General features: G+C 58.2%; 1 protein-coding gene across 3 annotated transcripts; it reads right to left on the bottom strand.

The window, feature by feature from the left end:
• Nucleotides 1–20: 20 nt before the first annotated feature.
• On the bottom strand, nt 21–26,254 carry Rfx1 (regulatory factor X1). Of its 3 annotated transcripts, none has more exons than XM_048342368.1 (21): nt 25,045–26,254; nt 19,274–19,610; nt 13,770–13,879; nt 13,534–13,617; nt 12,668–12,775; nt 11,503–11,619; nt 10,102–10,197; nt 8,779–8,873; nt 6,169–6,529; nt 5,734–5,915; nt 4,835–4,954; nt 4,595–4,710; nt 3,597–3,715; nt 3,392–3,501; nt 3,022–3,173; nt 2,795–2,892; nt 2,106–2,255; nt 1,559–1,767; nt 1,251–1,404; nt 1,123–1,168; nt 21–1,031 (listed from the first exon to the last, which is right to left on the bottom strand). In XM_048342368.1, the coding sequence occupies exons 2-21, from the start codon at nt 19,557–19,559 to the stop codon at nt 862–864; spliced, it is 2,883 nt and encodes a 960-aa protein (XP_048198325.1). In that variant the 5' UTR covers nt 19,560–19,610; nt 25,045–26,254; the 3' UTR covers nt 21–861. The 3 variants fall into 3 exon arrangements, with proteins under 3 accessions (XP_048198325.1, XP_048198326.1, XP_048198327.1); XM_048342369.1 differs by having other exon boundaries at nt 19,274–19,606; XM_048342370.1 differs by having other exon boundaries at nt 6,436–6,529; nt 25,045–26,253.

Here is a 26,254-nt window from a genome sequence, read left to right as displayed (position 1 = left end):
TGTAGGCAGTGTACACCACGTAGACAGCGCAGTTTATTGTTTAAGAAAGACTACAAAAGGTAGAAAACCGCCCTGCACACTAGACTAGCACACGCGCGGCGCGGGCCGCCAAGCTCAGCACGCCAGCACACAAAATAGTGATTTTATACAATAGGTCAGGGTTTTTTTGTGTGATTTTTTTTGTTTCTTTTGCCATAAACATCTATCTCACAGGTTGAAAACACTGAGAAAACCAGAACAGATAAGGCCATGATGGTAGGGGGGAAGGGAAACCAAGTTACCGACTCCGCTTACAGGCGGCACGAGTCCACTAAGAAAATCAGGGGTCCACGGCATGGCACGGAAGGGCGGGCGCCGGCTGCACCCCCAGCCCGGCTGCTGCTTTCTTTGGAAGCTGGAGGCCCTGTCCCTCCCCGTCCTCAGCGGCGGGGGCCCAGCCACGGCCAAGATGCGACACCCTCAGCTTTAATTGCACTTAGACCAGGAAGGGGGAAGCGACGGGGGTGCTGCTGACTGGGGGTCCCGCGGTGCGGTCCCCCCCGCCCACCTGCGCCTGCCCGGGGCATGGTGGGCCAGGGCAGGCCGTGCAAAGCCAGCAAGCAGAATAAGTTATCAGTTCCACGGGGTGGGGGCGTGCCTGCTGCCCCGGGGAGGGGGGGGTGGGGGCCTTAAGGCACATCTTTTTGTGTTGGGGTTCTGCGGCCAGTGATTGTGTACACCCCGCATGTGGGGCCATGCCTTCGCTGTCATCCGGCTCCCTGCCCTAGCGGTGGCAGGGGGGTGGCGGCGCAGTGGAGGAAGCTGAGGGGCCGTGGCATGGGGGGCGGGGGGCGGGCAGAGGGCAGGGGCGGGGCCAAGGCCTTAGCTGGAGGGCAGCGGCTCCACGAAGAGGCCACGCGCGTCTGTCCGCGGCAGCTTGGCCGGCGGCTCCAGCGCCTCGGGACCCAGCGCCGGCGACTCTCCGCCCGCTGCCAGCGAGATGTCCTGGGGCAGCTCATCCTCGCTCTCCTCCTCCTCCTCCTCCTCGTCGTCTGGGGCACAGGGACCAGGCTCAGCTCAGCACCCAGGCCTCCCTGCTGGTGTCCCCACCCCAGGCCCGGGGGATGGTGATGCCTTGCCTACCTTTATCTGGGTCCAGGGGGTTCAGCGACGTGGCCAAGTTGGCGAACTGCAAGAACAGGGGAAGTGTTAGGAGTGAGGGGCCCTCCATGCGGCCCCGGCCTGCCCTGCGCCCTGGCACCTGTGCCCACCTCGCCCATGACCGCGATCGGGGTCTCGCCCTTGGCCTGGGCCACACGGTGCTCGATCAGGTAGTACATGTACTCGTCGTACAGCAGCCGGATGAGGTGGAATGAGCCGAAGCTGGCGGCGCTGCGCAGGGTCAGGTCCCGTATCACCATGGAGCTGAGGACCCAAGGGGCGACCATCAGGCCAGGCTCCAATTCCTCAGCCGTTTCCCGGGCAGGGCCACGCCCACTATGCTGTCTGTCATCCGTTGAGGGACCCCTGAGCCTCCGCTGGGGGCGGGGCCACCGCCCTCCCCGTCCCCACCACACACCTGTAGAAGGACCACTTGAGGAGGAAGAGCTTGGCGGCCTTCGGGAAGCCAGAGCTGCCCTGGTAGGGCTTGAGCACCTGGCTCACCACGCCGTCCAGCCAGGCTGCCCACTGCTCCAGCGAGTTCTGCTGCTGCAGTGTCACCTTGAAGTCCTGCTCCAGGCGCTGCACCACGCGGTCCTCGCAGCGGCACACCCATGAGGCCTGCTCCTGTGGGGGGTGGGCGGGCGGGTAGCACAGGGGCTGAGGCTGGGCTCCCCCCATCCTGGTGTTTGGCCCAACCAGAGTCCCTGAGCCCCGCCCTCCTGGATAACTCCGCCTACCAACGGCCAGACCTGCCCCCGAATGACCCCGCCCGCCTGCCACATGTCAGACCACACCTCCTGATTGCCCCGCCCACTCACAGACCTGCCTTCCTGAATGCCCTGCCCACTGCATGTGAGACCCACCTTTCTGAATACCCCGCCCACTGCATGTCAGACCACAACCTCCTGAAGGACCCCACCCTCCAGCATAGCCTGCCCACCCCTCCTGGGCCGCCCACCCACCTGCACATTGGCGAAATCCACACGGTTGAGGTCGCTCAGCATCTGGTTGATCTGCGCCGTGTTCTGCAGCACGGCGCGCGCCGCCTGCGCCAGGTGATTGAGCGACGTGTAGCGCCGCAGTGTCTGCGCGAAGGCGCCGGCCGCTGCCACCTGCGTGCAGGGCGGCGTGGGGGCGATTGGGGTGTCCGCAGGCCCCCTCGCTCCCACGCCTTGCAACCACCTCTCTGAACTGCAGTGGCCCTTTCTTTAAACATGGAAATGCAGCCAGGCTTACACCTGTAATCCCAGAGGCTACGATCTGCCAGCCTTTCCTTGCGGGAAAGTGGTGAGACTCATCTCCATTGAACTGCCAAAATGCCGAGTCTGGGGCTGTGGTTCCAAGTGGTAGAGCCCCAGCCTTGAGCAAAAGTTCAGCGACAGCATCTAGGCCCTGAGCTCAAGCCGGGTAACAGACAAAATAAAGTTTTCTCTATTTCTGAATGCTTTGTATGTAGGTGTGGAGAAAATCCCAATGGTGCACTAGGTTTTTATTTTTTTAAGACACAGTCTTGGGTACAGAAACATCACAAAGTGGCTGGCTATTTGAGGAAGGGTTTTGCCTGAGGGCAAAGGCCCCCCTCCTCTCCAAGCACTTGCCCCACTTGTACATGCCACCAACCCCACCTGCAGCCCTGTGTGCTCGGGCCCACCTTCACCCGCAGCATCTCCTCAGGGATGTTCACCATGGCATGTGTGAGCCAGCTCTCCAGGCTCTTGGCAAAGTTGCGGATGGCTTGGGTCAAGGCACCTGGGGGGGGAGGGGGGTCAGCGGGGGGTGCAGGGAGGGGCGCACATGGGGAAGGGGCAGGAGGTACTCACTGGGACACCTGGGGGAGGGGGCTGCTCGAGTCGGGGAGGGGTGGTGCAGGGTACTCACTGGGGATGGGGCGCAGCACGTCGGGGATGAGGACGTCCACCAGGCCCTGGTATAGCAGGTGGTCACAGTGCTTGGTCCAGTGGAGCACAGGCTCGAACTTGGACAGGAGCACCAGGCTGGCCTTGGGCAACCGCTTCTCGGCCTCGTCCTGCCTGGGGACAACCCCCACAGCCAAGGTCACTCCCAGGCCCTGTAGCCAGGGTTGGAAGGGCACAAGCACTGTACCCGTAACACACTGCCATTCCAGACCAGTCCCCCACCTACTACACTTTGCATGCTAGGGTCCCATGCTCACACCCCAACACACTGTCGTGGGGGGCAAGGGCATGCACAAACTGCAGGGGTCACCCCCACCCCCCAGGGAACTCACACGGCCAGCGATGGTGCCTCGCTGGGCTGGCTCAGGTTGTACCTCCAAAAGGTCTTCCATAGTGTCTCTACCAGCGTGAACTGCAGGTTCACCATGACGTCCACGATGGCCTATGAGAGGTGAGATGCCCAACCCTGAGGGGGGGGCAGGGACAGGGCACCCCTCCCTCCCGGGCTGAGCCCCTGCCGCCGCCTGGCCACCTTACCTCACAGTGCTCCCGGTACAGGACCTGGAAGGCCTTGATGTCGCCAGGCCCCACGCCCTCGGGCAGCACTTTGCCCTGAAGGTCCAGCTCTGTGAAGTCTGGGAGACTCCGGGAGGCATCTGGGGGGACAGGGCACTGTGAGATCCTTGACCTTTCCCCTGGGACACAGCTTCTCCGGCTGACACCATCTGTCCAGCAGGTCAGGAAGGGCCTGCTCGCTTGCTGGGCAGTGGCCTTGGCCTGGCCCTCAGCCAAGGGATGGATGTGGGTCTAGACACTGAAGGTCAGGACCACAGGGCCACGGCTTAGAGGAAGTCACCTGCATGGGAAGTCACCAGTGACGCCCTCTTGCCTCTTCCCAGCCCCCCACCCCAGCTCCCCAGACACCTTCAGGACTCAGCAGCAGGTGTGTGGGTATCATGGGAAGACTGGCAGGCACTGGGGCAGGGGCCATCGTGTGGCACTGGGGAGGGGACATTGTGGTGCTCTTGGGGTCTGCTCATTTACTCTAGAATTGTGGTCTGTTTGTTTGTTATTGTTAGTCATGGGCTTGAACTCAGGGCCTGGGCGCTATCCCTGAACTCTTTTGCTGGAGGTTAGTCCTACCACTTTGAGCCACAGCTCCACTTCTGATTTTTGAATGGTTCGCTGGGGATTCCAGAGTCTCATTCCTAGGCTGGCTGCAAACTGTGATCCTCAGATCTCAGCCTGGTGAGTCGCTAGGATTACAAGCATGTGCCAGCAGCACCTGGCATGGTCTGTTTCATTTGCTCTTGTGTGATTTTTTTCCTAGTCACGGCACAGAGACATGACCAGTGCCCCCTTCCCCTCACTCGGCTAAGGCAACTGGCCAGTCAGTCAATCCTCATGGGCTCTGGGATCTCGAGTGGCATGATGGGGCCTCACAAACAGAACCATCCCTACCTCCTGTGGGTACCCTGAGTGGAGTGGGAGATGCTTGGGGAAGGCACGACCATCCCCCACAAGCCAGGTCTCACCCAGGAACTGCTGGTACTGCTGCACCTGGGCGCTGATGTCCGACAGCCCTGCGCTCTGCTGCGGCCCCACCGCCACGCCGTTGGTCATTCCCTCCATCTTCTGCACAGGCTTCAGCCTGCAGGGCAAGCAGGAGGGAGGGTGCCTGGTGGGGGGCTCAGCGGGGGGGGGGGGTGACACAGGCCTATGAGGGAGGAACCTAGTGGAGAACCTGTGGTTGCTGGGGCTGGCCGCACCCTTACCTCTGCTTCTGGGAGAAGGGCTGGCCTCGCATGGCCATGTGCTGCTGGTCCTCCATCAGCCTCAGGAGGGGTGAGCTGGCCTTGATTCGCAGCCCGTAGTAGTGGTACTTGGAGTTTCCCCTGGGAGCAGGGCGGAGGGTGAGAAGTGGGTGGGGCCACTGCAGACTCACCCCACCCTCTCCTCTCACCCTTTCTTCAGGACTGCCAGGAGAGGACCCCACCTGCTGAGCAAGCCCTGTGTGGCCAAGGCCTTGGCTGGGCATCCTCAGTTCTGACCTAAGCCAGGCAACTGGCAAAAACTTGGGCTTGCTGGCCCTATCAGAGAGCCATCCCTCCTTGCCCAGCGCTACTCCAGCCTGGAGGGATGGATGAACAAACTGAGGCCAGGGGGATCCAGAATGTGGACCAAAGCCACAAGCGAAGGAAGGCATAAACACACGGCTGGCTGGATGATGGGGAGGGGGGGAGAGGGGTGGATAGAGAAGTGGGTGATGGAGGAGGGGTGGTGAGTGCATGTGTGGATAAGTGGAGAATGAGTGGGTAACGGGCTAGTACAGGATGGAGTGCATGGAGGCAGGCACACGGGGACATTTAGGCTTGGGAACACAACCACGGTGAACTGGGCTGAGCTGGGACAGCCCTGAGGGTAGCAGTTCATGAGGGTCGTATGAGGGATGGTTTCATGGGATGACAGGCCCCAACCCCTGCGTGAAGGCCCAGACCGGCAGGCTGATTAAACATGCACTGTGTTTGGGGTGGGAGGGTGGGGGAGGGTGGGGAAGGGGAGGGCCCTCTGGCGTGGGGGTGTGGCCTGTGACTGAGCAGAGCCTCCCGCACATAGGTGGGCCCTGGTGGGCGAGACCTCTGACGGGCGTGGCCTCTGGTGCCAAAGGACCCACCTGGTGCCCAGGCGGCGCGTGCGCAGGCCCATGAAGACGGAGCGGATGAGCTTGCCGAAGGAGGCTGCGTTGACCGGCTCCAGCTTCTGCTCCTGGCAGTGCAGCAGGTAATGGCAGTAGAGGGTGCTCCGCGGCAGGCTCACGCCCTCGGCCGTTTCGTAGTTGTCCAGCAGCCACTGTACCTGGGGCGGAGGGAGGATGCAGGGCACCCCAAGAACCACCCCGACCCCTGGGGATGTGCATGGGACCCCCAGCCGCGCCACCTCGTGGGAGCTGCATCCCATGGAACTTTCTAGAACAGCAGCCCTTGCCAAACCAACCGCCACTAGCCTAGTACAGCTATGTAAATGCCAATTTGTCCAGAGTGGCCGAACATGCCGGAGTGGACACGAGGTCGGCGGCAAATGGGGAGGCGCGTGCCAGGCGGGCGCTTACCGTGGCTGGCGAGGCACGGGTGGTGTGGGAGTAGGACTGGCTGGCACTGCCCAGCATGAAGCCGCCCTGGATCACGTAGGTGCCGGCCCCGCCGCCGCCGCCACCGCCCCCGCCGCCCCCGCCGCCCGAGCTGCCGCTGCCGCCGCCGCCGTTGCTGCTGGCCGCGCCCCCGCTGCTGGTGGAGCTGGCCACCGCCGGGCTGCCCGGCACGTACATGGGCACCGAGCCGCTGCTAGCCACCGCCTGCGAGGTGGCGGGCGTGCTGACCTGGGCCGCCGTGCCCGCGGCCTCGTAGTAGCCGGTGCCCGCCGTCTGCGTGTACAGGGGCGTCGTCTCGGGGTAGGGGTATGTACTGGAGCGTCTGCGGGGAAGCAGAGGGGCGGGATGAGGGTCCACGGGCGTGGGGGGCTGGGGCTGGCAGCAGCTGCAGCCCTCAGTACAACATGCGTCCACCAAGGAGAGTTGGGGCCCAGCTTCATGTCCGCTGACCTGTCAGCGCTGCCATGTGAGCCAAGTTCTTCACCCCGGGAGGGGAAACTGAGGCAGGAGGGCTAATAAGCGCCTCGCCACAGGCCACATACTGACCTCAGTCTAAAAAAAGGAAACTCTACAGCCAGCAGTGTGGCCAAAATAGTACAGCAGGTGACTAGCATGTGTGAGATGCTGTGGCACACCCGGTGCCACATCTAAAGCAACAAAGCAACAAGGGCTGAGCATGGTGTTGCACACATGTAACACCAGCTATGTAGGAGGCAGACAGCTGGGGCACAAAGGAATGGTAGAAGGCCTGCCTAGCAATCTCAAGGCCATGTGTTCAAACCGTAGTACCGCACAAAACAAACTTTTAAGCGAAAATAAAAATAAGCTAGATGGTAATAGCTTACTCCTGTCTTCCTAGCGACTTGAGAGGCTGAGAGCTGGAGGATCAAGGTTCCAGGCCAGCCCTGGATAGAAAAGTCAGTAAGACTCCACCTGAACAGAAGAAGTTGGACTTGGTGGCATGGGCCTGTCATCCCAACTGACGGCATAAAATAGGCAGATCCCAGTTGGGGAGCCCCTGTCTCAAAAACAACCAGTGCAAAAAGTGGCCGAAGGTATGGCTTGGCAGTAGAGCACCTCTTACAGAAAGCTCTGGCCCACAGTTTAATCACTAAGTATGGGGCTGGGGAATAAGATAAAAAGAAAAAGTTAAAAAAGAAAACTTGGCAGGGGCATGGCTCAGTGGCAGAGGGACTCTCAACATCAGTGGGCAAAAGCCTCCTAGCCCACCTATGAAAGGAACCCTAGGAGAAAGCAAAGGTGAATGGAGGACAGAGCAGATATACACACTCAGGGAAGGAGGTGGAAAGGGGTGGGGCCTGGAAAGAGGGAGGGGCTGGGAGAAGGGCAGGTTCTGAGTGGAGATGATTGCGGGCCCACAGAGGTTGTACCCTCTTAGTGGCTGTAAGCTTTCTCCAGCATCTAGGATTACAGGTGTGAGCCGCCATTTCTGAATACACGGGAAATACTTGCTTTCTCAGAGTAGTGTACCTCTGGGAACATACAAGCAGGTCACAAGGGGCAAAGTTGGGATTCAGAAGTGAAATAATAGTATTTCACTGTTTAGCATTTCTTACTGTGTAAGCCAGATGTGCAATTCCAAGCTCTCCAGAGGTGGGGACAAGAGGATGTAGAAGCTGAGGTCAGACTGGGCAAAAAGTTACCAAGACTATCTCAACAACAACAAAAAGTGAGATGTGAGCTGGGCCCCCGTGGCTCACTCCTAAAATGCTATCTACCCAGGAGGCTGAGATCTGAGAATTGCAGTTCTAAGGCAGCCTGGGCAGGAAGTCTAAGACTCATCTCCAACCTATCAAAAAACCCAGAAGTGGGGCTGGGGATATGGCCTAGTGTCAAGAGAGCTTGCCTCGTATACATGAGGCCCTGGGTTCGATTCCCCAGCACCACATATACAGAAAGTGGCCAGAAGTGGCGCTGTGGCTCAAGTGGCAGAGTGCTAGCCTTAAGCAAAAGGAAGCCAGGGACAGTGCTCAGGCCCTGAGTCCAAGGCCCCAGGACTGGCCAAAAAAAAACAAAAAAAAACCCAGAAGTGGTTGTGACTTAAGTGGAGAACACTAGCCTTGAGCAAAGAAGTTCAGGAACAGCGCTCAGGTGCTGAGTTCAAGACTCAGGACCAGTACACATAAAAGGAGATGTGATAGGGCATGCATCTAATCCTAGCTACTTAGTAGGCAAAGACAGGAGGAGGATGGTCCAGGTTTACCAGGGAAAAAGTTAAAGTCCTATATGAAGAAGATCTAAAGCAACAAAGGTTGGGGAGGGGCCGAGCTCCACTGGTGGTAAATGTGAGAGCCTGAGTTCAACCCCTAGGAGTGCCCCCCCAAAAGAGTGTGCATGTATGTTTGTGTAGTATGTGTAGGTCTGCATATATGTTATAGTGTTTTTGTCACCTCTCAAACCAAGCCCATCTAACTCCACACCCTAAACTAAGCTGGCATGCCTTTCCCACCCAGCTGTCACCTGAGCCCTGACAGTCCAGCCTACTAGGGGCCAGAATTGTGGTCTGGGGTCCTGTACAGCCTTGCCCTGTCCCCAGCTCTGCCCACTTACATGGCACTGGCTGTGTAGCTGGCGTCGCCACCTTCCACGTACTGCACCTGGCTGGAGTAGACGTGGGAGACAGGCACCTGCTGGAGCTGCTGGACCTAGGGCCAAAGGAAGGGAGCTCAGGGGTGGGCCAGCACCTTGCTTCGTATTATAGAGCTGGTGGCTGCCCCAGCTGCCCCTGTCACCCAAGACCCTGGCTAGGCAGCCACATTTGAGTTCTGTGAACAACACATCCTGGTCTGGGCCAAGGGTCATCAGGGGGCTGGGAATCAGAAAGAACTGTTTCCGGAGACAGTCTCTGCCTCAGCTGGGGGCAGAAAGAGGGGAACCTGATGGTCAGCTGAGGGGACCCCAAACAGGGCCTACAATGGGCCTGGTGGTAGAGCTTCAGGACTGACCAACCATAGGGACAAAGTGTCATTAGCACCAGAGCTTGGCACCACAGACAGGGCCTCAAGGGCGGGGCCTGCATCTCCAGGACAGGATGTTACGGTGAAAAAAATGCGGACTGACAGCGCCTGGGGGCTGACCCACCCTCTCACAGGGCAGGGCGGGCAGGGGTCTGCAGGGGAGAGTCCGGGTCCTGCCTGGGCTGGGGGGAGGAGGGGGCGGGGCCGGGTCCTGCCTGGGCCTGGGCGGGGCAAGGGGACTGCGGGCTCCCGCCCCCTTTTGCCCCGCCCTGCCACCTACTTTGAGGGCGGTGGCGGCCGTGCCGAACACCAGCACCTGGGGAACTCTCTGGATCCTGACCCTCGGGTCGGGGCTGGTGCGGGCCGCCAGCCCGGGCAGGGGCTCCAGCACTACCTTCGTCGGCGGCAGGAGCAGTTGCGGGGGCAGCACGCCCACCAGCTCCACCCACTGCTCGGCGCCCGGAGGCCCGGGGCTGCCGGGCTGCGAGGCCTCGGGGTCCCGGGGGCGCCGAGCGCCGGGCCCCAGGGAGGGCGGTGGCTCCGGAGGCAGCGGCGGCGGGGGCCGCGGCTCGCGCTGCTCTGCCTTCCTAGCGAGAAACTGACTGTCTGAGCTCTGGAGGACAAACAGAGACACTCCAGGGTCACCGGGAGGCTGCGGACAGCCCGGACGGAGACCCTGCCCGGGGTCTCGGGGACAGAGGGCAGGAGCTCACCCACGGGGTCTCAAAGTCTGCGCCAAAAAACCGGATTCGAATCCAGAGGTCTCTTAGCAAAACAAACAACCCACCTGGGCCCTGGCTGCTGGGGGGTTTCTGTGCCCCGGCCCTGGGGGCGCCCGTGAGTGGCTCCACTTCCTCCCAGGGGCCTGCACCCGCCCATCTCCAGGGTACACCCCGGGGGCGCACAGGGCACCCACCTCTTGAGCCACGTGGACGGGCTGGAGGCTCTGCACGGTCAGCTGCTGCACGGGGCCGGCTTTGGGCGCCTGCGGGGTGGCCTGCACCACGGACCTCTGGGGAAGGAGAGACAGTCAGCCTGTGGTAACCAAGGCAACGATGGCGCCCAGCCCTCCAAGAAAAAAAAGCCCCCATGAGGGCTGGGGATATGGCCTAGTGGCAAGAGCACTTGCCTCGTATACTTGAAGCCCTGGGTTTGATTCGCCAGCACCACATATACAGAAAATGGCCAGAAGTGGCGCTGTGACTCAAGTGGCAGAGTGCTAGCCTTGAGCAAAAAGAAGCCAGGGACAGTGCTCAGGCTCTGAGTCCAAGGCCCAGGACTGGCAAAAAAAAAACAAAAAACAAAAAACAAAAAAAACCCACACAGGACCCAGCAAAAAAAAGCCCTCATGATCCCTGGCCGGAGGCGGCAGCTCTGTGCTTCGGGTCCAGACAACGACGGCGGGGAGGCTCAGAGAGAAAGGCCTGGAGAGGTGAGGTTCCGGGATGGGGAGTGATGGGCATAAGGACTCAGGGACTGGCTTAGCCTACAGAGACGCAGCTAATTCATGAAGCCCCACCCACCTCATAAGGCCCCACCCTTTCATCTAGACTCCGCCCCTTCTAAGTCCCCCCACCCCCTGCTTCTAAGCCCTTGCCCCTTGACCTTAGGGAGGAGATGCTGGTATCCTCTGGCTCAGCAACTGGAGGAAAAGGCCCAGGCTGAGTGAACCCTTGTCTCAAGGTTCTGAGGGGCTGTGACACTGGGCCAAGCAAGGCACTATCTGAGAATCCTTTGGGATGAGCTTTGCTTTCCTCTGAGCTTTCATTATTTATTTATTTATTTATTTTTTGAGATGGAGTCCTGCCCAGGCTTCTCTTGAAGTCCTGAGCTTCAAGCGATCCTCCTTCCTCAGTGTCCTCAGCAGCTGGGACTACAGGCATGCACTGCCGTGCTTGGCTTCATCAGGTCTTTCAAGAGGCCTGGAGCCCCTGCCCTGCAACTTGAGCAGTAAGAAGCCAGTGGCAGAAGAGTGGTGCCTCTGGCTTGGGTGGCTGCCGCTCAGAACTCAGCTCTCCCAGAAGCTAGCTGCGGTGGGCTTGGAGGCTGAAGCCTCCCAAACACTGGAGAGATGAGCAGGGACCTGGCTGCAGGGTTTCTCCCAGGTGGTGGGCCTGAGAAGCCATGGTAGATTCTCAAAGGGGTTCCCAGGGCCTGCTCTGCCAGCAGCTGCAGGGCACCTCACACAGGCATTCTGACCCCCAGCAGCCTCCGCCCCAGGGCACCCGAACATGACTCACATAGGTGGTTGAACAAGGGCACAGCCACAAGTGGCCCCCTGGCCAGGACCCCTCCTCCTCCCCATCATGCCAGTCACCTCCTGGGTGATGGGGACGGTCTGCTGGACGCTGTGGACCTGTAGCTGCTGTGGCACAGTGCCTGCGGGGGCCCCGGCTGTCTTGCTGGTGGAGCTGTTGGCCTGCACTGGTGACCTCTGCAGAGGGAGACAGGGTGCGGTGTGAGGGCTGGCTCAGCTGGTTTGGGGTACCTGGGCCCTAACTGACACTCTGTGGAGAAGGCAGCCATTGGAGTGGGCATGTCCCAGCCACGAAGGCCCAATGTCTCCTTCCTGTACTTAGCCCAGGCCCAGCTTGGGGGTGGGGTGCAGAGGTGCTGGAGAACGGGTGGGCGCCCATCCTCCCAGACACTGAGATGACCGAGGCAAGCTGGGGACTCCTGGGTAGCCCCAGGTGGCACGTGGAGGCCGCATCTCAAAGGTCCTGTCAAGGACAACACTGACATGGTACAGCATGACACTACTGGGTGCACCATGCAGAGGGGCACATAGGTGTCCTGGGCACAGAGCCTCCTGCTGGCTGTGGGCCAGGCCCTGTCCACCGAGCCTGTGCTACAGTTTGACAGCTAGTGGATGGATAGTGGGCATTCTGAGTTCTCTTATCATTTCAATCCTAAGGATTGAACGTGAGGTGTATGTGCTTGCTAGGCAGTCCCTCTTATCACCTGAGTATCACCCCCAGCCCTTTTGCTTTAGTTATTTTTCAGGTAAGATCCTGAGTTTTTGTCCTGAGAAGGCCTCAAACCACGACTCTCCTTCTTTAACCTACAGAATAGCTGGGACTACAGGCATCCCCTGCCAGACTCAGCCCCATTCGCTCTTTTCCTCTTTAAACTTCAGGCTTAAAGACTGAAGTCTGGCCTAGAAGTGCAGAGGAGTGGAGAGCTGCGCCTGGAGTCTGACTCAAATTTCTGACACCCATCCTTGTGCTCTAGACCACTGCTAACCTGCCTGCCTCCAAGGCCACATAGGCAGAGACTCTAGCCACCACGTAGCTGGCAGAGGAGGCCACTGGCCAGGCCTGCCTGGCTCCAAGCAGTAAGACCATGAGTAACATGGTACCTCTGGGAGGACAGGCCTGGTCAGGAGCCCATGCACTGAGGCTGCAGAGCCCCAGATGTGCTTTGGAGGTATATGGCTGACCCAGGGAGAGAGGACGGGAGGGGTATCCAATTAGGCCACCTACCTCAGGGGGCGAGTGCACCTGCTGGGTACTGTGCACAGTCAGCGCAACCTGGCTGCCCTTGCTGCCAGGCGCCGTGCTTTGCACCACCAGACGCTGCGTGGGGAGAGTCTGGAGTGCAGGAAGGAAAAGGGTGCCAATCACCGTGACAGCCAAGGACACGAGAGGGCTTTGCTAATTTTTTTTTTCTTTTTTTTTGTGGTGTTAGGGCTGGAACCTGAGGCAGGACCCACGCATGCATGCCACGCCCCCACTGGCAACCACGCCCCTAGCAGAGCCACACCTCTGTCCTGATTGAGGTTCTGCCCAGCAGCGCCTCTTGCCTGTAGCTCACTGGATACCCCCAGCCCTGGCAATACAGACAGCCTGCACGCAGGACACAGGGGCTCAGGCCCGGGAGAAGGCTTGTCCCAGGTCCTGGGGCCCGGAAGCAGCAGGACCAGAGTTTGGGGCTCCACAAGCCACGTAGCGATGCTCTCAATCTGATATGGTGGCGGCTTAGTGAGAGAGCATGCACTTAGCAGGCAAAAACTCTTACAAGACGGTGCTTAGCTCTGCTTGTATCCACTGGATATGGGCGTGGGCCCTGCCACCCCACTAGTGATCCCCTGACCACAGAGTCAGCACTGGCTGCAGGCTCTTGCTGAGAGCCCCTTGGGCTCCTGCAGCTCTGTTTTCTCAGGAAGGCCCCAGGGGCTGCCTGTTGGCCCCTGCACCCTGGTCCCAGGTGGATTCGTTCCTGTCCTGTGGGGGCCACGTGTCCAGAGCCCTGGGTGGAGCCTGGTACCCCAACCCTGGCAGAGACAGACCCAAACAAGGGCAGGGGGGTTGCTTGTCCCCCCTGGGCGAGGCTGGGCCGGAAGCCTCACCTGCTGGGGCACCTGGATGTTGGTGAGCTGGAGGGGTGATGCATGTCCCGGCTTGGCCTGCACGCTCGCCTGGACCAGCAGCCGCTATGGGGACAGGTGTGAGGACCCGAGTCAGGAGGCTGGCCCCGGGCATGTGGAGAGGTCTTGGTCACAGCAGATAGTTCTTAGAGGAAGCTATGCCCTCGGCCCCAGCTGGCACTGACCACTTCATACCCACCCCCAAGGCCATATCATACCTGCTGGGTGCCCTGCACCTGCTGAACCACTTGGGTGGGGACGCCGGTCTGGCTGGCCGTGGAGCCTGGGCTGGCCTCCGACACAGTCTCGCTGGCCCGCATGGCACCTTCTGTGGGGACAGGTGACTGGGTCACAGCCGTGTCCTCTGCTTCTGCCCCAAACCCAACCCCTAGCCAAGTGGAGGGGACAGGACAGCACTGGACCATGCCTGGCCTCTCCAGTCGTCCCGTCTGCCCTGCCAAGCACACCCGAGGGCTGGGTGGCTTTTCCCATCGGCCAGGGCTGAGGAGCAGTGATGGAGTAGCACCTGCCTGGCAATTCAGGACCAAGGGGCTGGGCGCCTTCCCTGCATGACTGCTGGGAAGAGAGTGGACCCCAAAAGTCTGAGACACCTGCCCTGTCCAAGTGGGGCAGGGGTGGGGGGCACTCACGCTGGCAGGTGGCCAGGAAGAGACAATCGTACAGCATGGGTGCGCCCACCTCGCCCACCCCGGCGCTGCCCAGCTGTCCCCAGGGCCCACCTCTGCAGGAAGAGCAGGGGGCACAGGTGGTGTATTTATACCCACAAGGCTAATCCCACCTGAGTGGATGCTAGAGCTCCCACGTGCTCTCCTGGAAAAACACGGGGCTCCCAAGGGCAGCTGGGTGGCTGGAGGCTGGGGGGCGGGGAAGAGGGAGGCCAGTACCCAGAGATGCTATCCAGCACAGGCAGTTCAGATTTCATGCACATCTCATGATTAATGCAGCCGTGGGAGGGGGCAGGGAGGGAGGACTGCAGCCCTGACACTGCTAAGGAGACCCCACCAAGCTGGTATGCCATCTATCCCCATGGGGCCTGGCTAGTTCCCCAGCACTGGGGTCCCTGGCTTGGCTTACCTGGGGGGAATGTGCCAAGGCCCCACCCCACCTTCCTGGGGAGGGCCTGGGGGTCCCCAGCGGTCCTGTGTGAACAGGACTGATGACAAAGGGAAGGAGACACTAGCTCTGGAGCCCTGGGCCCTGTACAGGCTCTCGCCAGGCACTGAGAAAGGATTCAGCAAGTGCGCAGTGGGGCTCGCCCAGCCAGGATCTGGCTGCCCCACCACAGGCCTCCCTCACACCCTGTGTGACACCCACCCCCAGGGCCACCCAGCCTCTGCTCCTGCTGTGTGTACCCCGTGGTACAGGGAGCTAGGAACCCCTCCAGGTCTAGAAGATTCCATGGAGGGGGTTCAGCTTGCAAAAGGGGGTTTGGGCCTCAGTGGGGGTGGGCACAGGAGAGAGAGGCCAGGTAGGAGGAAACCTCAAGGCCAAGTCTCAGCTGGGCACGTGACCCCTGGGGGTGGGGACTGCCACAGAGGGGAGGAAGGGGGGGCCACCTCCTCCCTCTTCCCCAGCATGTGGCCAGCCCCAGGCCTGCTCTGCCAGCTGACTCTGTAGCCAATTCCAGGTGTTGCTGGAATCTTCCCCGGCTTGGGGAGGGCAGAGGCTCCCACTGGCTGGGCCCCTGGGGAGAAATCTGAGCTGGCTCTGGGTTGCGTGACCAGTGCTGCACACCTGGTTGTAGTGGGGTGCCAGGCTCAGCTGCAGAGATGCCTGCTGATCAGGAAGGCTTTGCCGGAGGCAGGAAGCAGTCCCTCCTCGCCACAGCCCACCTTGGGTGGCCCTCACGGGCCTGGGCAGGCCAGCGGTGTAGCAGCAGAGATATGTCCGATGGACAGAGGGAACCATCTGACCCTCTGCCCCCAACGGGTTTGAGTAGAAAAGATGCAGCTCTGGGCTCCCGCTGCCCCCTCGTCTGCTCCCACCTCAGCTTCCCCGTCTGCCCTTGGGAGTGATGAGCGCACCCTCCATTTCCCTCTTCTGGATAAGAGACTTCTGAGGTTTCTAAGAAGTGCGAGTGGCCCGGCACCAGTGCTCACACCTTAATCCCTGACACTCAGGGAAGCTGAGATCTGAGGATCACAGTTCAAAGCCAACCTAGGCAGGAAGTCTATGAGACTCTTATCTCTGATTAGTCACCGAAAAGCTGGAAGTGGAGTTATGGCTCAGCTGGTAGAGTACCAGCATAGAGAGAAAAAGCTAAGGAGCCGGGCACGGGTGGCTCATGCCTGTCATCCTAGCTGTTCAGGAAGCTGAGATTTGACAATCATGGTTTGAAGCCAACCTGGGCAGGAAAGTCCAGGAGACTCTTCTCTCCAATGAACCACCAGAAAACCAGAAGTGGCACGGTCACTCAAAGTGGTAGAGTGCTAGCCTTGAACAAAAAGAGTTCAGAGACAGTACCCAAAACCACCACCACCACAACCCCCAAAAAGAAAACGAAAAAATAAGCTAAGCAACAGCACCTAAGGCTATCAAGTTCAAGTCACCTGTCATACAGAAATGGGTAGCGCATGGTTCAAGTAGAGTGTTAGCCTTGAGAAAAAAAAAAGTTTTGAGGGCTGGGAATATGGCTTAGTGGTAGAGTGCTTGCCTAGAATGCATTAATCCCTGGGTTTGATTCCTCAGTACCACATACACAGAAAAAGCCGGAAGTGGGGACTGGGAATATGGCCTAGTGGTAGAGTGCTCGCCTCATATACATGAAGCCCTGGGTTTGATTCCTTAGCACCACATGTGTAGAAAAAGCCAGAAGTGGCACTGTGGCTCAAGTGGCAGAGTGCTAGCCTTGAGCAAAAGGAGCTCAGGGACAGTGCTCAGGCCCTGAGTTCAAGCCCTAGGACTAGCAAAAAACAACAACAACGACAACAACTCTGGGTTCAAGCTCGATCTAGCACACACATAAAAAAGGAAATACAAGTAGGAGAGAGCAGGAAGCCCAGCTGGCCATGTCCCTCCTCCAGCCAGGCTGGAGTTTGTTCCCCCTCCCTCCAAACAGCTGTCCCCTCCTTCTACCTCAGGTACAGGGCAAGAATGAATGAATTCAGGGGATTAATACTGTCCTAACCAGGAGAAGGCAAGCTCCCACCTCCTGCCATGGCCAAGGTCACCTTAAGGCAGGGAGCACTGGGCTTAGGCTGGGCATGTGCTGCTCCGGCCTGGGACCAGGCCACCCCGTCCACTCCCGCGGTGGACACCAAGAGAGCCTGGGTTGCACCCAGCTCTGACACCTGCTCTGTGCCAGTCCCAGGACGGCTCAGTGGCTTGACCCATCATGTCAGCGGGGACTCTGGCCTGGGAGAGGGGAGGCGACTACAGGCGGGCCTGAGGCAGTATTTGGCCTCTGAGAAAGGCAGAGCCTCTGCCCTGACAATCTCACAGACAGCAGGCTGCAGCCTGTCCTGTGTGGTGCCAAGTCCTCCATAGCGGGCTGGGTAAGGGCATGGACCCAGCCCACCTCCCCCACCCACAGCTATGGAGCTGGAGAGTACAGAAGAAAACTTGGGGTAATCTGAGGCCTAGAGATGTGTGCCTACCCTCCATCTGGGGACCCTAGATCGAGTCCTACAAGATCCACATAGCCAGGAACTGTGGCTCACGCGTGTAATCCAAGCGACTGGGGAGGCTGAGATCTGAGGATTGTGGTTCAAAGCCCACTGATGGAAGTCATGGGATTCTTACTTCCAATGAAGCAGCAAAAAGCCAGTAGGGAAGCAGTGGCTCAAATGGTACAGCATCCGCATTGGATGACAGAGATAATTGGTAATGCCCAGGCTGTGAGTTCAAGCCCCAGGACTGGCTCTGGGCAGACCTCAGTGTGGACAGAGAACTGGGGTGCTAAGACCAGCATGAAAAGGGAATGTTCTGGGGTGGGACCTGAGCTCTCCCCTGCTCCTGAGGTAGAACAGGAAGAGGAAGCAGGGGTGGAGGGGGCCGAGGCAGGCGGCAGAGAGGAAGGTGAGGACCCACCTAAGAGCCAGCAGAAACAGCACCTGCCATGAAAGGACAGTGCCCACAGAGGGATGGGGGAGCGGGAGCTGCAGAAGGCCAAGGGGGACAGAGGGGACTCCGAGACAGAGATGGTGGGGACCCTGATGGGAGCCGATGGGGGCCAGGCACAGGTGATCCAGGGAAGGGAAGTTGGTGAGTCTCTGGTCTCCAATAATGCACCAAAAAGCTAGAAGTGGAGCTGTGAGGCTCAAGTGGTAGAGTGCCTGAATGAAAAAGCTCAGGGACAGCAGGACACTGGTGGCTCACGCCCATAATCCTGCTACTCAGAAGGCTGACATCTGAGGATTGCAGTTTGAAGCCAGCCGGGGCAGAAAAGTCCTCATGAAACTCTTATTTCCAATGAACCATTCAAAAGCCGAAGTGGCACTGTGGCCCAATGTGGTCCCTTGAGCACAAAAGAGCTCAGGGACAGTGCCCAAGCCCTGAGTTCAAACACCAGGACTGGCAAAAAAAAAAAAAAAAAAAAAAAAAGGAAGAGAAGAAAACTGGAACAGGAAGATATAGTAGCCAGGGCAGGAGTGAGGGAGTGAGGGGCAGCAGGTGGGCAGGACTGTCCTGGGGCTCTGCAGATCCGCCCTTCCCAGGCAGTGCTGCTTTCATGGGCTCTCCCTGCAGGGCTGCCCCCCCCTTCACTTCAGCTTTTGTTACTTTTTAGGTAAGATCTTGTGCTTTTCTCACTGGGGCTGGCCTGGCCCCCAAGACTCCTGTTGGTTGAGATGAGGGTGTGGGGGGTGTCTTGCTAACCTTGGACCTCAGACTGGCCACCAACTGCAGTCTTCTCAATCTCTGCCTCCAGAGTAGCTGAGATTACAGGAAGGAGCCACAGAGCCTAGCTATTCAAGCCAACCTCAGCCTCACCCAGCCTCTGAGGATGCTCTGAAAGTTAGGTGTTTCCATACTCGAGTTTCACATGGCTGTGCCAAGTTGCCATGGGTGCCCCAAAGCAGATGATAGATACCAATTCCCCCAGGCAGCCCCCACAAACAAGCCAGAATACTGCTAGGGTTCTGAGGGGCTGCCACGTTCAGTCTGGGGGCCACAGGTTGATGGGAATAACCGACTCTGGAGCTAGGTCCAGCCACAGGAGGAAAAGCCAACGCCAAGAAACAAACCAGCAGGGCATCTTCAGGTACCAGGTCCTGGCTTGGAGCCCCACCCCACTCTCTGTGTGCCTCTGAGGACCACTGCTGTCTGCACCCCAGCACTGGGGTCCTGGTGGTCTCTCCAATGTGGAGGCACAGCCAGGGCCCGGGCCCTGGGACGCCTGCTGTACCCTGGATCTGCCAGGGAGGAAAAGAAGGAGGAGTGGTGACCATCCAGGCCTCCCAGCCCAGGTCCCCTCAAGGTCCCCAAGAGGGAGACCCCAACTTGGTCCCTTTACAGATGGGCAAACTGAGGCCAAGAGGTTGGGGTGTCTGTAAACTGAATTCTCCCCTCCCAGCTGTGCTTTGGCAGACACCTTCCTCATGTACAGACCCAAAAGCAGATGGAAGAGCACCCCCGCTAGTGAGACAGGAGTTTTGGGGGCCACAGAGGACTTGTTGATGGCCTTCCCCATTTCCCCCACCCCTAGGATCCTCAGAGCTGCTTGGAGTCCCGAGCCCCCGCCCTGGGCTCAGGGCAAACTTACCGGAGACGGTGACCACGATGTACTGCGGGGGCACAGGGGACGGGGCGGGTGCGCCAGCGGGTGGCGGGGGCGCGGGTGTGGCGGGCAGCTCCGTCACATACTGCTTTGGGGCTCCCGGGGGCTGCGCCTGGGGCTGGGGGCTGTGAAGCTCCGTGACATACGAGGGCTGGGGGGCAGCGGCCGCGGGGGGCGGCGGGGCGGCCGCGGGGGGCGGTGGTGGCTGGGGCGGGGCCTGGGGGGGCTGCGGGGCTGCTGGTAGCTCGGGAACGTATGCTTGTGTCGCCATGCCAACGGTGGGGAAATGCGAATAAATAAGGCGTGTTTTCTTCTTCTCTTCCTTGGGAAGAAGGGAGGGGGAGAGAAAACAAACAACAACGAGAAACAGAAGAAAGGGAAACAAGAATTAACGGAGCAGAGTCCCAGCAGCCTGGAGATGGGTTAGGGGTCCTCGCCAACTTAATGAAACCCCACTGGGGGCCACCACGTCCCCCAGAGGGCCTGGTCCCCACCCTGCGCCCGCCCATGCACGGCAGGCTGGGATTCACGGGTGGGTTGTCTCCCACGCCCACTCCAGCTCCTGCTTTGGGGGGTGGGGGGCAGGCCTGGCTAGGGCTTCTCCTCCATACTGTGGACATGGGGCACAGGGTCCCCACTTCTGGCCATGGGTGGACAGCATCTTCCCCGATCTTCTTTGGGGAGATGGTCCAGTTAGGGCAGCAGAATGGGGTACTGGCTGAGCTCCAAGGGAAAAAGACGGGCAACAAAGTGGTGCCGTCCAACATACCAGCCAGAGAGCAGGAGGTGGAGCCCTGGCTCAAATGGTAGAGCCCGTGCACACACATGTGTGCACACACACGAGCAAGGCAGCCAGGCACCAGTGAGCGGCTCACCCCTGTAATCCCAGCTACTCAGGAGGCTGAGATCTGAGGATCATGGTTCAAAGCAAGCCTGGAAAGTCCATGAGACTCTGATCTCCAGTGAACCACTCAGCAAAAGTCAGAGGGGGCACTGTGGCTTGAGCACAGAGAGGCTCAGGACAGCGCTCAGGTCACTGAGGTCAAGCACCAGGGGCTGGCGAAAAAAGCAAGAAAGGAAAAGCCAGGCGTGGGCATCCTCAGCCTTTGCCAGCCTCAGCCCCACAAGGAGGGGCTTTAAAAGCTCCACACTGACCGCCCAAGTCCTCCAGACACAAATCCTTCCGCACCTCTGCTTTGCCTAGGGGGAGGAGGAGGTGGTGAGGGTCCTCATCCAGAACACACCTAGAGCATAGTACTCCCCCATATGGTAGCTTAACCCCCCTTTATGGGCCTTATGTAAAACAAGACAAATAGATCTTTTTGTTTGTGTTGGTCTTGGGGCTTGAACTCAAGGTCTAGACACTATCCCTGAACTTCTTCACTCAAGACTAATGTTCCAACACTTTAGCCACATCTCCACTACCAGCTTTTGAGTGGTTTATTGGAGGCAGGAGTTTAATGGACTTTCCTGCCCAGCCTGGCTTTGAACCTTGGTTCTCAGTTCTCAGCCAGACTATCAAGCCTACTCTTTAGCAATTAATTTTTTTTTCATTTTTTTTTTGCCAGTCCTGGGGCTTTAAATCAGGGTCTGGGCACTGTCCTTGAGCTTCTTTTGCTCAAGGCTAGCACTCTACCACTTGAGTCACAGCACCACTTCTGGCTTTTTCTGTGGTACTGAGGAACTGAACCCAGGGCATCATGCATGCTAAGCAAGCACTCTACCACTAAGCCACATTCCCAGTCCTTTTGCAATGAATTTGCCAAAAGAAGCATTAGTACCTGCACCTGGTTTCAAAGCCAACAGCTACTTTTCTTTTCTGGAGAATGTGTGAACTCATTACTTTAGACCAGTGACCAGAAAGTAAATATTTTTGGTTTTAGGGACAAACAGCATCTGGGGCTACAGGTTGGATGACAACAAAACCTTTGCTTTCTTGATACTGACATTTGAATTTTGTATAATTCTACTTGTCCTTTGATTTTTTCCTAGTCATTTAAAAATTAAAAAATCAGTTGGGTGAATGGGCCAAATGACAAGCACCTGGCTTGAATGTTCAAGACTCTGAGTTCAGACTCCAGTACCACATAAAAGAAAGAAGGAAGAGGGACTGGGAATATGGCCTAGTGGCAAGAGTGCTTGCCTTGTGTACATGAAGCCCTGGGTTTGATTCCTCAGCACCACATGTATAGAAAACAGCCAGAAGTGGCGCTATGGCTCAAGCGGCAAGGTGCTAGCCTTGAGCAAAAAGCAGCCAGGGACAGTGCTCAGGCCCTGAGTTCAAGCCACAGGACTGGCAAAAAAAAAAAAAAGAAAAAAGGAAGAGGAAGAGGAGGAGGAGGAGGAAGAGGAGGAGGAGGAGGAGGAGGAGGAGGAGGAGGAGGAGGAGGAGGAGGAGGAGGAGGAGGAGGAGGAGGAGGAGGAGGAGGAGGAGGAGGAGGAAGAAAGAAGAAGAAAGAGAAGAAGGAGGAGACAAAGGAAAGAAGAACAACAACTCACTGGTAGCTGGGCACAGTGGCTCACACTTGTAATCCTGGCTACTCAGGAGGCTGACACCTAAAGATCAAGGTTCAAAGACAACCCAGACAAGAAAGTCCCTGAGACTTTTATCTCCAATTAAGCAGCAGAAAAGCCAAAATGAAGCTGTGGCTCAAGTGGTGGGGTACCAGCCTTGAGAGAAAAAGCTAAGCAATAGAGCCCAGGTGAGTTCAAGTCACCTGCCAAACAGAAAGGGTGTGTGTGTGCCAGATCCACCAGCTAAATGGAGCTCTCCTGTACCGCTCCATACCTGTCAGTCAGGAACTCTCAGTTAGTTGTAAAGATGCACATGTCTTGATGCTTTGTGTCTTGGCACAGAGAATGCTCCCAGACTACTGCTGGCCTCAGGGCCTTTGCACCACTTCTTCTTCCAGAGCATACACTCCTGAACCCCCTCCCCCACTGCCTCCTTCTTATCACTCAGCTTGTGTGTCACTTCCCTTGGTGCCATTTTATCTTCCTTCTGTTTATTGACTTTCTTACTCATATTGTCTCTTCCTTCTGGAGTGGAAAGGTAAATTCTACAAGTCCAGAGTTGGAGACTGGAAGGTCTCACCCATCCTCTGCCCAAAACTCCTGAATCCCCAGGGCCACACTGGGTTCAACTATTTTTTTTAATTCTTTACTGTTTTCCTTGCAGTGCTGGGGCTGGAACCCAGGGCCTTTGCACATGCTAGGCAAGTGTGAAGTGTGAAGTGTGGTACTGGCTGGTTGAAATCTACAGACTAGGGAAGAGCTGGAGAGCAAGTTACTGCTTCTGGCCGGCAGCAAGCCTGTGCTCCTGAGTGCAGCTTTGATGCCTCCTCATGCTGTGGGCCCAGGACAGTGGGAAGCACATCTCCCTAATTCAGGAGGAATGATGTGTCAGGCAAGCAGCTGGCGCTGGGAATGTGGCTTGGTGGTACAGTGCTTGCCTAGCGTGCATGAAGCTCTGGGTCCCATTCCTCAGCGCCACATAAACAGAAAAAGCCGGAAGTGATGCTGTGGCTCAAGTGGTAGAGTGCTAGCCTTGAGCAAAAGAAGCTTAGAGACAGTGCCCAAGCCCTGAGTTCAAGCCCCAGGACAGGCAAAAAAAAAAAAAAAAAGCAAGCAACTAGGACAACTTTGGCCTTGAGAGAGTGTGCCTGGCCACACCCTGCCCTCCCTCAACTCCAAAGGACAAAAATAAATGTGGACCGTTAATTCACCAGGGCCAGACAGGAAGTGTCAATCAGCATAATGATGGCGGGGCAGCTGCCAGGACCTAGGCAATTACTATGTAGTCAATCCTCAAGATCCGTGTTATTCCGTGAGACCCACAACACAGCAAGAGGAGATTATGCCCTAGATTTGATAAGAGTCACTAAACCCCAGAAAAGCCAAGCAACTCACCCACGAGCACACACAGTCAGAAAGCACTAGGAAAAGGATGGATAAACAGCTACTGCTCCATTCCCTAGGCAAGTGGACCAGTGGTGGGAGGAAGAAGGCTCCAGTGGTACACTTGCCTAGCAAGCTCTGAGTTCAAATAAAATTCTACTACTGTCAAAAACCCAAAACAGAAAACACATACACTGTACCATGGCACTCTCTTCCAAGCTTAGGATATGTTGATCATTCTCAGCAACTTGCTTTTCTTTTTCTTTTTTCTTTGTTTGCCTTAGGGCCTAGGGGCTGTCCCTTAGTTCTTTCACTCAAGGCTGGTGCTCTACCACTTGAACTATATCTCCACTTTTGGCTTTTTGATAGTTTATTGGCAGATATGAGTCTCCACAGACTCATATCATCATATTTTTCTGCTCTTGCTGGCTTTGAACTTCGGTGCTCAGATCTCTGCCTCCTAAGTAACTGGGATTACAGGCATGAGTCACAGGCATGGGCTATCCTGACCTATCCTTTTCCTTGAAGTTTACTGGGTGGTTTAGATAAATAAGACTAGAGTTCACATACCAACGCCAAGTTTAAATGTAACACACAGAGAAAAAGCAAAGCAGACTTGGCCTGCCTACTCAAAACAACAATGAAGACAAAAAGACAAAAAAAAACCAAAAAAATACAAAAAACCCACTTCCTCAATCTGACAATCTTGTCACCCTAAGAAACAGTTGCAAAGATTCTCTGCTGACAAATGGGGGGGGGGGACATGTCTCCTTTTCATAAACTTCATACTCCCCCCACATACACACACGTGGTGCTGGAGGCCAGTACCTGTAGATGACATGTGACCCCGGCTGATACTAAACTCAAAAACATGTGTCTGCCCAAGGGATGTGGCTTAAGGAATCTAAGAAACTTCCTGGGGTGCCACAGTCTGCTCACAAAGCCAGACTTTCATTGAGTAGAACAGCTAGGAGAAAAAAAAGGACACCAGGACTAAAAGCGCAGGCGAGACAGCAACAAGCCAGTTTCAGTTCCTCTAGTCCTGGGCTTCAGTTTCTGTAAATGAAGCCTTCCAGGGCAAGGCCCGAATAGGTCAACTTCTAGCCCTCGGCACCCCCAGGATACTTTGTTGTCCCAGTTACAAGGGCCGAGAGAGTATTTTAATCCAGACTCTTTCACAGTTCACCTACCCCAGCAACACTCAGACCTCGAGGATCAGCCCCCAGAGAAACAACTGGAAGCAACATGGGGAGTCCTGGGCGAGGCAGGAAAAAAAATTAAAAGACCAGATAGCAAACCATCCTCCCCATTTTAAAGGATGGAATACTGAGGCCTTAAATAACAGCCGGCACTTGTTCCAGCGCTAAATCTCGGGGACAACTATGGGGGGGATCCTGATGGGGAGCCAGCACCCGCGACCGCCTGACCCCGCATCAGGGATCCAAACAGCCCCGGGGTGGTGGCCACGGCTCCACCCGAGTCCCCGGGGCGGGAGGGCTGGCCACGCCCATCTGCCTCGGTCCCGCCCCGTACTCCTCTCGCTCCCATTGGCCCAGCCTTCCCAGACCCGCCCCTTCGCACCTCCCGACATATAAAAGCCCCCCACCCCAGCCGGCCGACCTCCACTCGCCGGCGGCCTGCGAGCGCCCGCCCCTCGCGGGGGACGGGCCGCGAGACCGGGGGGCGGGTGGTGTCGCCCCAGCAGGGCCTCGGCCCCCTCCCCCATGGTCCCGACTGTCGCCGCCGCCATTTTGATCGTCCGCCCCTTCCCCATGCACAGTGATTACAGCGACACCCGCCGCCCGGGCCCCGGCCGCCTGCCCCGGCCCTGCCTAACGCCCTCGGGCCGTCCTGGTTACCTCGGCTTCTCCCCACTCGTGTCGGCGGAAGGGCTTTTCCAAGGTCTCAGAGGCGATGTTAGGAAGGGGACGGGACGTGCCAGGGTCCCCAGGCCGGGCCGTGGGGGTGGGGGTGGGGGTCGGCCGGGCGGTTGTTGTTGTTGACTCGCGTTGCCGGGTTGCTTGGTCGCCACGACTACCGTGGCTATGGCGCCTCCGTTTCCCTCACCGGGGCAACTGTTGCTACCCACCCTACCTACGTCACGCGCCTGGGGTGGGGCACTGACTGATTGGCGGTGCCTGGAGGAGTGATAGGACGGCGCTTGGTCTGGCTCGCAGACGATTGGCTGAGAGCCACGCCCTTCAACACCCTCTCGACTTCCTGGCACTTGGATTCCTCGGGACGAAGGTCCATCAAAGGAAACTGAACCCTTAAAGGCTGCGGAGCCCGTCACTCCCCTCAGGAAGCAGCCGGCTACGAAGAAAGGGGCGGGATCTGTGAGCCTGCGATTGGATTGAGGTTGTCAAATCTGCCTTCTGGTTCGATTACCAGGATGTCAATCCACTCATAGGTTTGCCGCGCTCTCCGGCGGGATGGCGGTGGTGGCAGTACGCATGCGTATCACACAGACCCGCCTACGAGGTTAGAGTCCGGCCCTACGTACTTAAAATAACTCACCAGAGGAACGATCTCTTCCTTTAAAGTTGTCCCTCCCTCGGCGTGGGCCGGTTTCTGCCCTCTCGCGCTGACGTCACGGGCGGAATGCGGCGACGCCAGCACGGCCCTCTGTGACGTCAGCGGGCGGTCGGGGCGCTGTGACGTCACGACCACGCCTCGAGACCCATCCCTCCGCTGTCCCAGGCGGAGTTTGGGCCGGAGGCGTCCACGCCGGGGGGTCGGGTCCCGCCTCCCCGCCACCCAGCGGCCCTCACTCCGCCCGCGCAGATCGGCCCCGAAAGGTCAGGCCGGCGGCCCCGCGGTGGCTCGGACGTCTCGGCCACGCGGCCGCCGGGAAAGGTCTGCCGGAGGCGGCGACTTCATCAGCGTTGGCGCGGCGGGCGATAAGAAAAGGTCAGCGCCCGGCGTCGCCCGGCGTGACTCGGTACCCGCTTCTGCACGACTCCTGTTCCTCGGGGCGGTGCACACAGCCTCCATGGGGCCCGGGGGCCGCGGGGCGGGGGCAGAAAGCAACTTCATCGTCAAGATAAAGGATATTGGAATGTGAGGGTT

Source organism: Perognathus longimembris, chromosome 3, assembly GCF_023159225.1.
Source record: "Perognathus longimembris pacificus isolate PPM17 chromosome 3, ASM2315922v1, whole genome shotgun sequence".
In the NCBI taxonomy this organism is placed as follows: Eukaryota; Metazoa; Chordata; class Mammalia; order Rodentia; family Heteromyidae; genus Perognathus; species Perognathus longimembris.
Note: the sequence above shows the minus strand (reverse complement) of the source record. Positions and strands in the feature narration are given on the sequence as shown.